The sequence below is a fragment of the Adiantum capillus-veneris genome, chromosome 2 (assembly GCF_014529385.1).
Source record: "Adiantum capillus-veneris isolate H3 chromosome 2, ASM1452938v2, whole genome shotgun sequence".
NCBI lineage: Eukaryota > Viridiplantae > Streptophyta > Polypodiopsida > Polypodiales > Pteridaceae > Adiantum > Adiantum capillus-veneris.
This window is the reverse complement of record NC_140932.1, coordinates 95,894,060-95,908,239: the sequence shown is the minus strand read 5'-3', so window position 1 is coordinate 95,908,239 and position 14,180 is coordinate 95,894,060. Positions and strand designations below refer to the sequence as shown.

Below are 14,180 nucleotides of genomic sequence, written 5' to 3'. Positions count from 1 at the left end.
TTGGCGAATCTAAGATCGACACAATATCATCTGCATACAGTAGTAATGAAATCCATGTCCCTGTTAGTTGTGCTCCTTTGTCGCCTCCCCTCTCAATGTAATCTAAAACCTCATCTACATACAAACCAAACAATGTAGGGGAGAGCGGGCATCCCTGTTTCACTCCAACAGGGGAGTGAATATGCTCAGATAACCCCTCGGTAGTACAAAACTGCCCCACGATTGTCCTATATAAAGCCATGAGTCCCCAAATCAGCTCTGTTGTGTACTCCCATCTCCTGTAGTCTTTGCATCAGTTGAGCTTTGGAATTGTATCTAATACTTTGCGAAAATCCACAAAGGTACATTAAATCCTCATGCAATGTGATCTGCATTCCTCAATAATAGCTCCAAGTGTCAATAGATGATCAAGAGTAGGAAAACCCCTCCTAAAACCTGTCTGGGCTGATGCCCGCATGCTTGCTCTCTTTGCCCATCTACTGAGCTGTTGGTCAAGAATGGATGCATATAGCCTGGCTAACGTGTGCCCAATCATGATAGTACGGTAATTCCTCAGTATCATGGGGTCTCCTCCCTTGAAGATAGGCACAATAGTAGACATGCTCCCAAGTATCCGGAAACCCTCACACATGGCTCGGTTTAACATTACTGCAAGAAGCTTTGCAAGCTTATCTCTAGTATGGATAAAGTGTTCCGCCATCAATCCATCATGATTGTATGCTCTCTTGGTCCTCATCCTGTCAATGGCTTTCTTTACCATCTCAGCGGTAAAGAAAGTGCATGTCTATGGGCATGGCTCTGAAGGGTCAAGTAGTGACGGCTGCCTGGAACTGTGTAAAGAGATGCTACATATGCACCCCAAATCTTGGTTGATGTGATAGCCGGTGGGGGGGAATGCTCATGAAAAAATCTCCATGCCTCGCCTGACACCTGCCTCAGGAATAGCTTATACAACTCTCCCTCCTAACCGAGCAAGATAAGTCCTCTTCTTTCATCGCACTAGGCGTCGGAAGGCTATCTGGGACTGTCATGAGTAATGGCTCTCAGGAACACCTCTCCCCGAAGTGTGGCTCTCGTCTCTCTACACTCCTCATCATACCAACTGTTCTAGGACATACTCCCAGAACGTTGTCTGTGCCCGGGTTGGGTGTGTGGGTATGCCTCTACTATTGCATCATGTAGAGTCTTTCTCAATATTTGGGTAAGCTCCTCTAATGGCTGTCCCGGCTCCTCTATGGCAAGGTGTCTATAAATACTATCCATGTAGATAGAGTCAGTCTCCGATGTAAAAGTGTATTGAGTATGCGTAGATGCATGGGCCAACAGAGCTGTGCTAAACTGGAATGAAGCTATAAACGTGAGGAGGGGGTGATCTACTACTACCCCAAGAGTCCTGACCCCTCGGGCCGACTGTAAAATCCTGAATAGATGGTATAAAACTGGGGTGAGCCACAACATAATCCACCGTGCTAGCTCTGTGTCTGTGAGGAAAACAAATAACCCACTTGCCGTTGGAAATCTTTGTAGGCCATTCAGGATGGCTAGTCCATGTGCAGTCCCATGTCTGTCAAATATCTTGCATACTCGTTATGCACCACATCCTGTGAGCACTCGGCCAATCCCAGATCATTGACATCGAGCTCTCTAAACATCTCCTCTGAGGTATCATAGAAGGCCACTTGAGAGTGGCCCGTCTTGGCATTGAAGTCCCCTAGGAGGATGACGTCCCCATTCCTAGAGGACTCCCATTTGTCCTCATCTAAAATCATGTATGGTGACTGCCTTTTGGGCTATGCATAGAGAGATGTGCTCAGGGGGAAATAGCATGTTGCAATGTAAAGTGGCCTCCCCTCTCTGCTCTCACCCTAACGCACATATATCTAGCATGCTCATCTCTCCAAACAACATGAATGAGAGGGTGCAACTCTTCCTTGAATGAAACTGCCACACCTCCTGACCCACATCCTCTATGCCTTGATCTCACCTCCCGTCTACAAGTGGCCTCCCAACGGTATCCTGTCACTCTAGGAAGTATGACACCGGGGATTTGATGTGTCTCAAAGTGGAAAATAATTTCTCTTCCCTTGAAGCTATCCTCAAATGCACCAACATCTAGCTTCATTGATCCATTACAGTAGTTCCATACTGCCATTTTAAGGCTGGTCCCATAGGTCTTGCACAATCATGTAGTGCGTCTTTCCAAGATCACCACTCTCCCCGTCTATAGAAAGCAATTTTTCCCTTCTCCCTCGCAGCCTTGATTTCTGGTGCATCAGCTCTTGCATGTGTGCAATGTGCGCTAAAGTGAGGTCATCACCAAGAAATATTCCAGTTTTAGAGTTGGTTTCTTCTTCAAGAACTCTCTCCTATTTTCCACAGTAGGCAACCTAGTTTCCACAGTAGGGAAACGTAAAATGAGTGCTCTTTCCTTTCCCACCGTTTCCTTTCTTCCCCACTCTCCATGCACTTGTGTGTGTAGGTCCGGAAATGCCCATGTGTTTCAAGAGTTCTTTCACTTCTTCTTCCACATTTCCAATGTCCTTAAGGCCTCTTTCTCGGTTCCTCGGATGAAGGATCACAACACTCAGTTAGCACCAAAGATGCTATACGAAAAATACCAATTCCCGAGTATCTCAGAGGATGGATAGATGTAGAGACTAGGAGACAGATGTCTATATGCCTCATAGCAGTGCAACAGCAATTGGCCAGGTTAGAGCATCATCGCACCACCTTGAGTTTGAGGCTGGCTGAGCAACATGTTTCTCTAAAGCAGAGATGATTTGCAGACTGTTATTGAGCACTGCTCACCTCGTAAGCTTACGGAGTCAGCAGACCATGTCACCAGTATTGACTTGGACAGTTCCTGAGAGAGATGTGAAGATACAAGGAGACATCCACACAGGCGCATACTACACAGAGGTGGGCATTAATTGTAGATCACATATATCTTTTCTTTATTGCCAGATTGGCCACCCTGCCACAGCTCGTGGTTACAATTCAGCATGCTGAGGACCTTTGAGCCAGACAGAAGCAGAGAACACAAGGCAACAAGACACCTAGCCTCCAACAGAGACTCCGAACAGTGGAGATCTAGACTTACCACCATTGATATGCCCGGGAGCGACTGTTTCACATTCACTCAGAGCCAAAGTGGCTAGTTCGTGAGCCCATCACTCCAGCATCACTGATGCACACCATCCTACACCCACACCATGGCATCAGATTGCTTGATACTGTTGCACCTTGATAATCTATCATTGCATGTTCTCGTGTCATTCCATTTTTTTTCTGAATACACAGAGGTATTAGATTAATTTGCCTCGTAGGCCGACTGTGACCTTTAGTATATGGTAGTGCAATGTGCTTTCTTTCTTTCTTTCACAGACAAACAGAGGAAGTTGGATTTTTCCATGTGTAACAAATTGTAAACTTGGCATCAAAATCATTAGATACTATACATGTATTGAAAGTATGCTCGGTTTGAAAACATTTGAAGCATCTCTGCCTTGTGCCCGGTTTGAAAACATTCAAAGCATCGGCCTTCGTGTAAGTGGGTTTCTTGTTGGCATTGTGTCAAGCGAGGCCTTTGAGGTTGACTTTCACGAGATTCTCAGGGATTTGCCCGTTGTTGCCGAGAGTTCTGATTGTTTGCTGGAGTTGCTTCGAGAAAAGCACACACCTGGAGCTTTGATACCGGAAGCATGCCTGAGAGTGAGCTCTTGCTAAATATTTAAAGGCTCTTGGCCTAAAAACAGTTTACGTGAAAAGCTGGAAGTCTAAAAGCTACTGGCCTCCCAAATGCTAGCGCAAACAGGCTGTCCGTACGATCTGTCACATCACCTGCTATCAGTGCGATTGGCGAAATCCGTACAGTGCCACGTGGCAGATAGCGCAAAATGTGGGGTGTCTGTACAACTGCCACATCATCAGGTTTTACGCAAGGAGATCTTGGGGGGGGGGGGGGGGGGGGGGGGGTGTAGGTCTCGCTTTATTTTATTATAGGCCCCGGATAGGGTCCCATAAGTTGGTAACACTTGAATAATCGGCCCACTCGGTGAGGATCTGTAAGTTGGCTAGGGTTAGGTCTAGAAAACCCTAACCCACCAGGTCTTTGGTGGCTTGACACGTCAGCAATTTGTGACAATTTCTTAGCATGATCAAATTGAATTACATCAATATTTCAAGGAAATATGCAAAGTGTATTGCAAATATGCTCCTTTTTCTCCATCATTCTTTAAAACAACCAAGGCCGTTTGTGTAAGATTGATGTGCAGCAGAGCTTGTTGAGCATTTGTGGCAAGAAAGTGGAATGTCTCTCATTGTTAATGGATGGGCAACACATGTAGGCAATCCGCTCATGGCATGGCTTTATACTCTTGTCACGAGTTGTATATAAATTCATCTGATGATGAGATGAGGACCAGCAACAAGTATACTTGCAAGAGAGTGGATTGATAGTTTTAAGATGGTAGGCTCAGATGTAGCTATCGGATTTGTGGCAGATGGTAAGGTTGCAAATGAGGCATTGTGTGATATTCTGCAGGGTTATTTTCATGTTGCATGGCTAATTGCCCCTAGAACTTGTTCAAGGATACTGGAAAACTTCCTTGGAATGACCTTCCTATTGAAACGGCCAATTGTATGGTTGTATTTGAGTTAAACCATGAGTATTTGTGTCATGAATTTGCAGAAAATCTAGAGAGTATATATAAATGTTCAGTTTTGTGCATCTTCATTGGCCACTATTGAGTTTGGTTCGTGGATACTGATGTTGATACACAGTGGGATTAGGTGAAACATATCGGTGCTATGGTCCAGCCTACTATGGGCTTGTTAGACTTGTGGGTACCATGGGGGCATGCATTGAGAAAGTTTATCAGATTACAGATACGATGCTTGAAATAGTTAAAAAATTTGGCTGATGAAATAAGGAGAGGCTTGATGGAATGTCATCACTTGTTGAAGCATATGTATCGGCTCATTCCAGGGTAAGGGCTGGATGACCATATTGAATTAGGTCAGGTGCTTTAATTGTTATAACCCAATCCTATGAAAGTTTCTGCAACAAAGTTTTCTTTGTCTGTCACTCATGACCCATCATATGTATCGGCTCATTCCAGGGTAAGGGCTGGATGACCATATTGAATTAGGTCAGGTGCTTTAATTGTTATAACCCAATCCTATGAAAGTTTCTGCAACAAAGTTTTCTTTGTCTGTCACTCATGACCCATCATCACCGGTTGTGAGGGTTCTGGATCTGAAGGTGGAGTCCTAATATTCAGTAGGTGTGAAGCTTAGTCGACTGCACAAGTAATTATGCAGCAGTTATTTATCAGGGGCCCTGGATGTTTACAGGTGTGTGAAGGTATAGGAATTGGTATGCCGTATGCACACAAGCTTAGTGTCTTTATATTGTAAGTACAATTATACAAAATGCAATTTGTGACAGGACCTGAAACCTTTCCTCAATGATCTGCAAGTATTTTTTTTTAAGTATATTCGTATTAACCTGTCAAGCCTACTGTAAATGTAGTTTTTGTTGTCTTTCCCACAAGGGATAGAGACAGGCAACTTTTTCTTGAATAGTCTTCAACTTTTTCTTTGATGCTGCTGGTTGTGTGACAGTGTCTGGAAGCTCGGAGGGCATTTCCATACATGCTGTTTTCGTTACACATGAAACGGGAAAATCATTGACCGTATATGCCAATGATGCAAGCTCCGTAGTTTGGATTGTGCCTTACTATGAGAACACTGTGTGGTCGGTCATGGTTTTTTCCTTAATTGCTTTGCTCGCTGTTGGGGCTCTTCTTATCACCTGGTACATAGTGAGAAGGCACAGAGAAAGGCGTGTTGGCGGCAGATTTTCAAGGCATGAGGAACACTGTGTCATGAGTTTAAGGATCGTGCAGGCAATGCCAAGTGCTACTTACAGAGCTGTTGGCAATGAGAAGGCTGCTCAAGAGTCTTGTGTTATATGTCAGGAAGAGTACATAAATGGGGAACAATTGAGGATTCTTCCATGTAGCCATAGTAAGTGAGCTTAGTGTACTAATACAGAAGTACAGGTATTGTACTGTTCTTGTCATTACTAACGAGCTTGCTGCTTTGTACAGGATTTCATTGTACTTGTGTCGATGCATGGTTAACGATGTGGCGTGCAGTATGCCCAATATGCAAGCGGGATGCTCGGTATGAGTTTCCTGATCTTCAAGTTTCAGAAAGAACGCCCTTACTGAGTTTTTCTTCCGGTAGAGGTAGAGGCTTCTATGGGACAAAGGAGGCATCATCATCGGAATCGCCGCCTATTGAAATTCCTCCCTCTTATTCAGACTCTCAGATGGGCTTTCTAGATATTCCATCATGCTCAAAGGGCACAGCTGCATCATGTTCACATTTCTTGCCTTCTTCAATGTCGAATAGCTTACTATACAGACGTTCTAGTCAATTGGATGGATCTCTCGAGGCCTTCCGTGCCTCCCCTTATTTCACACCTGCCTCCTTAACACAGCATACATCCCCTCTGCTTCCTGGTTCATATGCAGCACCTTACCTACTTGATTGCTCTTCTCTAGTTGGCTCCCCATCCTCGTATTCGAGTGGGCCAAGAAACACTTGGAGCAAATCTTTTTTGAATCCGAGCAAAGTGAGCCGTGCTTCTTCTGCTGCTGGGTCAGTGTCTCCTCAATCCTGTGGCTCAAGAACTGCCTCTTAAGAAGAGCCGTTGTTTGTCGATGTATAACCTTGGAATACGAGGAAGGCAGATCTTGTGCTGGTCAGTTGATGTGTTGTAGATCTACATGGTGTTAGAGCCCAAAATGTGTCTTAATGCTTCAAGAAGCGTGCACGATCTCTACAAAGGTATGTCCTTTTCGTTACAGACCCTAGGGTTCCTGTGTATGCGCCCGTCCTACTTAGTCTAGTATTTCTGCGTCGTCAACCTTTCAAGGCTTTTATGTCGATACCAGATGCTTTGGTATGAAGAAGGATCGTGGAGCAAAGACTGCGTGCTGTCCACAGGGTTGCCTTGGTCCTTCCAAGTATCTCATGCTTTGGTAAATTAGTGACCAGCCTGGGTCACATCTAGCTATACAAAGGCATCATTTGTAGGGGGTTTCTGGTTTGAGCTTTTGATGGCTGAGTTTGGTGTGGTGTGAAGCCATTGTATGGTGTCATAAAAAATGAGCAACTGCAAGGACTGTTGTTTGGTGCTTGCACATCTTGTGTTTGCTATATAGAGGAGAAACTGATGGCTACATTGCTGTTATGTTAACCACAGCTCACACTTTATGAGCATTTGGATCTTGTTTGCGACAGTCCATGGATTAAGCACTCGCTCGAACACGGCCTTGTTTACAGTGCCACACCACTCTCTTCCAAATGTCAAGTGGCCACACTTCTTACATGGTCTCATGTTAGCCATGGAGTCTTGTTAGATACTGGCTACACTTTATGACTACATATTTTAGTAAACACGGGGCTGCCCCTTTGTCCTGGTTTTCGTGATTGGGTTAGTTTTAATGGGAGATTTGTGGCGGCTATTTTCTTGGTGTTTGTGCATGCCATGTGGACTTCTGTGCACCTCCCCCTCTAAAATGCCCATGTTATTTAGTCCTGAGCAGTGAGGCTATTTAGAGCATCCACCAGTTGATATAGGGCAATTGCCCCCTTATCTCCTCTATTGAATATTTTGGATATAGCTTCAAGTGTTTTTTTTTTTTTTTTTGCTAGTTCCTACCAAAATTCTTCTAGGTTTTATTCTTCCCTTCTTCAATCCAAGTTGACATCACTAATATCCAACTTTATGTAGTTCGACCACTTTCTATGGTTGAGCTAGGGCTTTTCTTGGATTATTCTTATGATGCATGGATGTGGATCATCACTTCCACCCTTGATAACATGCATTATTTAGCCAAATCTCATGAAAGAGAGAACCCTGCAACAAAACCTCTACGTTGTGGCGAGAGCATGTCGAACTTGCTACCCTATCACCTTCTTCCCATGGCTCCTCCAAGTTTGCTATTGAGGAATGGTCCTTGGCATACTTCGCAACGGGCTATGAAGGTTGGCTATGTGTGAGGCATGACTACTTGCTTGAAGTCAAAACTTCTGGATCCCTCTACATTATTGTTTCAGCTCAAGTGCGCTTGTGTGCAAAGTAACCATTCAATTAAACCTCTCCTTTACATATCCTTCAAAAAATATATTTTCTTTACTTTTTAACAAAAAGTTTGCATAAAGAAGAAGAATTTATTTATTTATAGGTACATTTAGGTCATGTTGGAAATATATTAGAGCTAATAATTGATAGGTGGCACTATCAATCTGAGAAATAGCAATGAATAGACAGTCTAACAATAAACATCATATTAAGAATGAGAATCTCCATGAATCCTCATGAGTGCATAGATGAGGAGTAAGCTTTTTCATAAAAACCTCCACTCTCAAAGAAGCTGTTGACAGAGACATCAAGCTTAGTATGGTTTGTTTGATGACTGCACTCTTACATTTGCAAGAGGTAGCCAACATGAAGATATTTTCTAGTGATACTATAGTTGAACTTAGTGTACTTGGGTTAATGAAGATGCTCAAGGACTCTATTGACACCCTTGTTTGTGAGCGTAGAGTGCGTAATCATAAAAATGAGCTCACATCTTTACAAGGTATCTTTTATAAATAGGGGATCTTATTGGTAATGTACAAGTGCCCACGACCTTGAGAGCACTTTAACCACATCTATAGTCGCCTAGGCTTTAGTAACTACATTCTAAGGATTCACTAACAACCCTAGGTATCTTCTATATATAGGGTTTCTCTCAATGACAATGTCGATGCATTCAAGAGCTTGTGAGCACATTAATCACATCTATAATCACCAAGGCTTCACATAGTAAGGACGGACTAATGGAGAGCTCTTTCTCAATTCTATGGATGGTGGTGAATGACCATTTTTGGTTGGTGGAGTGATTTGTTTGGTTAACTTTGTAACACACGACCTCATCATGCTAACTAGTTACCCTTTTCGTGGTGATGCTTGTGAAATTTTCATTGCAAAAGTGTTAGGAAATAGGACGTAGCTAAGTAGATGAATGCGTAGTTTACTTAATGGAGAGAGACAAATTATCACACACGAGAGATTAGAGAGAGAGAGAGAGAGCACACAATATACGTGGTTCACCTAATGTGGGTTGCATCCACGGAAAAGTAACCACTTGATGGCTTTAGTACTTCAAACAAGAAGTAGGTTACAAAGGGATTATACCCTTGATAGAGCTCCCGCCTTGCTTCACTCTCACAATGTCACACGCACTTTGTTGCATCAACTTCACACTCCAAAATGTGTGTAGAAATGGCCTCTTTTTATAGGTCAATGCCTCCCATGAGTGTAGCCGCCCTTGTGTAGACAAGTCCAAACGGACTCTCCAATCCGCTCATGTGTGGCCGTCCTTGAAAAGACAAATATGCCTTTGAAATCGGCCATCGATCGATTTCCGACCACTTTTCGACCACCGTCCAGCCATAATATTCCGGCGTGGTCATGAAATTTTTGGTTTTCGAGGAGTGATTTTTCTTCACGCACGATGACTTCTCCTCATAACGAGGGTCTTATAAATGTGCGTTTTAATACAAAAAATTACAAAAAGTAAATCAGGCTTCATACTTAACAAAATAGACAACCCTCTAATGTGCAATTGCCTCTTCCAATCTCTCTCTCTCTCTCTCTCTCTCTCTCTCTCTCTCTCACACACACACACACACACACACCACAAAAAAAAAAAAAAGAGTCCGAAGAGGCCTACCTTTGTCTATATGGCCTTGAGATGATTTTTTTATAACCCCAATTTTTTATTGCATTGTCTCCTAGGACATGCTTACCTCTTCTATGGGTCAAACCGATCGAGATTCTGACATTGTAAAACTTGCTTGATCATTTGTTGCATCGGCCCTTTTGATTTCAAATTTGAGAAAAACAAACAAAAAATTATGTAATTTTGTCAAACACACATAAAGCTAATTTTAAGTTAGTAACATGAAAACTCACCCCTAATTGGCCCTAGAAGATGACTTACAATTTCGGTCATTTATTTCTAATTTTGCCAAAGTTGGCCTATTTATGTACATTTTATACAAAAAAGTTCAAGTTTTTGCTCACTTTCAGTACTTTTGGGGGCTTGTATTATTAGAAAAAGAAGAAAATCAAATAAAATTTAGGCAATTTAATTGAAATACACAGAGTTCATTTTAAATAGTAACATGAAAACTCACGCCAAGTTGGCTCAATAAGGTGATTTACATTTTGTTTCCAAGCATTTTGGTCATTTTATCAACTATTTATTTCTAATTTTGCCAAAGCTAGCTTATTTATGCACACTTTATACAAAACTTCCAATTTCTACTTACTTTTGGTACTCTTAAGGGCTTTTATTCTTTGCAATCTTGGCCACAAAGAAAAATTTGGAATGGTTGGTGTAGTTCTTAAAGACAAGTGCCAAAAATTACCCTATCCTTCCTTAAACGTTTATTACACTAAGCGATTTGTTCTAGCTTTTCTCATTGTAGCTCATAGTTCCTCTTCCCCCTCCTAATGGGAGTCTACCATGACTGCTTGGTGTTGAATGGATGTATGTACATGGGAGATAAATTTGTGTCTATCATAGCCCACATTGGGTATACCATGCCGTCATAGCAGTCAATGCAAGTGGAATAATATGCTATGCAAGAGGAGTTTTGAACCAATCTCTCAAGGGTTTCCGTTGGCCAACCTATTTACACAATGATTGTACACCAAAGAGCATAGTCTACAACATTTGTGTTATACCCTTAGTAGAAAGTTGCAATTATGACAGCACCTATGGTTGTTTCTTTGGCCTCCATTTTTAAGTTGATTGATTCTTATTAAGAATTCGAGGTTGTGATGTTGCATTAATTTTACTTTGATGTTGTTGAATAGCTTGGTCATTCTTTTTTCACATCAAATTTGTTTTATTGGGTATGGATGGTGACGATGATTTCTAGGGTAACGATCGCTGCAGCTTTGTAATTCATATTTGTTTTAATGCGTCTTTAAGAAGAGTATTTGATGCCCCTATTTGCATGTTCCTTGCATGGTCGTGTGTGAAGATTTCGTGTTTGTTTTCTTATTAAAGTGTTGGTGAAGGTTGCTTCTAATAAGGGTAATCATTGGGAACAAAAGAGATTTTCCAAGATCCTTCCAAGGTTTTGTTAAGTGAGAGTGTTGGTTGTATCATCTTTTCTCCAAGCTCTACATCTGGTAGCACGTAAAACAAATGTGGGCAAGTTATTTCTATTGTAATCTAAAAATATGTTGAGTAGTTGATGACATTGACGCGAGCACTTGTATCCACCAAAGCTCTCTCCATATAACTTGTAGGCAAGCTAACACGTATTGTGGCATCCATTCCTTCGAGCAATTTATATGTCAATTATATTTGATTGATAGCCATAGTTGATTGTTATTCAATGGTATTTGATTGATAGCCGTAGTCAGTTGAACTCATTGTTGTAACGCCTTATGCTTCAAAATTGCAAGACGAGCTTCTTCTTGAGCATGTTCAATCACCTCTTGCTTGTGTTGTTTCCTTTCCTTGGTAGCGTAAATCTTGTCCAAAATATCATTAGCTAGTGAAAAATGGAATCTTTGTAATCCACATCCACTAATCTAGTTGGTCATGAGATCCCCATTTAGAGTTGCTAATTTGACAAGTCTACTAAGTGAGATATCTTTAATGAAAAATGGTCCATGCTCTTTCTTCTTAAATTAAGAATATGTTTTTTCGGTGAATACACAAGTCCCAAATCCCACTTTCTTAACTCTTTGGTTATCACTTCTGTATTAAAGAACTATTTTTGTTCGTGTCTTCGTGTAGATATAAACAATGATTGCAAGGCATTGTTCATCTAGTTTTTCTAGTTCTTCCAATGTCTCTAACAACTCATGGCCTGTCCATTCCAATGTCTGTGCCACATGTAGTATTAATAATAAATATTCCAGGCAATATAGCATCTAGACCAAACACTAGATAAAAAGTTGTGGTGTCAAGTGTTATCTTGTAAGCCACTCTATATGCCCATAAAGTAGAATGCATTATGGACGTGCTACCTTGTCACTCTATACGCCCATAATGCAGAATGCATCCTATCAAATGCTATCTTGTAAGCCACTATATACATCCATAATGTAGAATGCAACTGCATCTCCAAACCATTCTTCTTTAGGTTACTATCTTTGTGAGTACTAATATTGATATATATATTTTTGTGTTCCGCTTGACCATTTAAACGCCTACGAGTGGTATGGTGCAAACTTTTTATAAATGATCACAAACTCACCAAAATAAGTGTAAAATCACTTCATCATAAGCATTTCAAAGATCTTCCACCCCATTTAGTAGCAACATGTACTTTCTTGATATTCACACGTATTCTTATTTTTATTTTTATTTTCAGGTACAACCACTATGGATGAAACCCAATTTACATGTTCTGTATCAAAAATAAAGTTTGCTTTCTTCAGTTTTCTATCTCTTCCTTGATTTTTCTTGCAAAGGATTCATTATAAGTATATGGCCTTCACATTAGGATAGTATGTTGATAGATATCTAGGTCTGCTCACTTAAGGTCTTTGTAGGATCAAGGAAATATGTCCTTGTATTCCTTCAAAGTTTTGATCGAGATCTCTTCGTGCTTGAGGGACAAGTTAGTGGCTATGTATGCCGGTTTTGATTCCTCTTGGGGGTTAGCTAAATCTATTTTTCAGCCTCTAGTCCATCATTAGAACTGGTTCTCGTGACTCTCATTGGTTATTGGACAATGATCTTATACTCTTGTATGGTATACTTTTCATCTCTCCATTTCTCTTTATATCACTCTCCATTTAGTGGTCCGTATCTTCATGAACATTCTCTTTGGCTCTTGATATTTGTCTTTACGTTCCATTTTAGTCAACTCGGCTTTGGTTCATTTTATTTTGCTTTTATGCTTTTGGTAACCGTTTGAGTTTGTTTCTTCTTGGTTTTGGTTTCCTTGACCATTGTCAAATGAAAATCTATTATTTTATCCTTTATGCAATCCTATGATTCACCATTTAAAGGTATTGCATTTTTTCTTTCATCATCGGCATAATTTGTTCCTTTGTTGTTTCATCTCCCATATTTAGTAGTAATGTCTATGTTCTCATTCATTGTTTTGAGAATTCAAAGAATTTCTCTTTTTTATCTTTAGTCAATACCATTTGTGCTCAATTATATTCTTTTTCAATGTCAGACTCGCTTGTTGTAAGTGGGCATTTTTGTCCAACTCCTCCATAGCATCATAGTATGCTTCCAGAGGTTTTTGTTGTGTGAGATCAAGGATGGAGACTTTATTTTGTATCTTCAATACAGATTCTTCTCATTTACATATTGTCCCTTAATATCATTTTCATCGCGGTCATCCTCTTGATTGTACACAGACAACATTTGTATAGGGAAATTGTTTGCTAGAATATGGGTCCATTCAAAGGGCTCAAAGAGGTGTTTAGGAAAGGGGTCATGAATATATGCTTCCTTTGTTACATTTATTTTCAATGTACAATCCTCTTTTTGTATGCTACCTTTTTTTTGATGCTCCAAAGATGTGTTTGTGCATATTGTTTGTCGTCACTAAGGCAAACTCCTCAATAGGATTGTTTGACACATTTCTATGTGAATGGCCCGTTAAATTGATACACATAATTGCTCCAACTTGCTTGAGATACATAGTTATGACCACAATCTTAAGTCATTTGTAGTTGTTGCATGAAAAGTCTTCCCATTCTCACCTCATAGTTTGATTACCACCTTTCCAAAAAACCTAGAGGTCTCTCTACAAGTACAGCACCTAATTGAAGTTTCGTGCGGGTTTTGTGTACGACAAGGTTTTCACATGCTTCCCATGCATGTTGTAGCTATGGCAATACCTACTCCACTATCTAGTATGGGTATAGATTTCACTCCTATATACTCAACCGGTAGAGTTGTGTTTTCTTCGTTTCGTTCACAATAATCTCTCCCACTTTGTTGGTTCAAACAGATTGTTGTCTACCATTCATAAATTTTTCCCTAGTTTAGCCCTATAATGCCGACGTTCTCTGATCTTTTCTGAAGATTTTTCCAAAGGTACGGCCTAACTTTCAATAGTCGACT

The 14,180-nt window shown here is 40.9% G+C and overlaps 1 protein-coding gene across 2 annotated transcripts in view; it reads left to right on the top strand.

Annotated features, from left to right (window-relative positions):
* LOC147463237 (receptor homology region, transmembrane domain- and RING domain-containing protein 6-like) overlaps positions 1–7,306 on the top strand; it is a 117,166-nt gene extending 109,860 nt beyond the window's left edge. For both annotated transcript variants that reach the window (XM_086487803.1, XM_086487805.1), the window contains 2 exons: positions 5,626–6,030; positions 6,114–7,306. In XM_086487803.1, coding sequence (XP_086343929.1) covers positions 5,626–6,030; positions 6,114–6,712 — 1,004 coding nt within the window. In that variant the 3' untranslated portion in view covers positions 6,713–7,306. The remainder of the gene's footprint in view (positions 1–5,625; positions 6,031–6,113) is intronic.
* Positions 7,307–14,180: the final 6,874 nt, after the last annotated feature.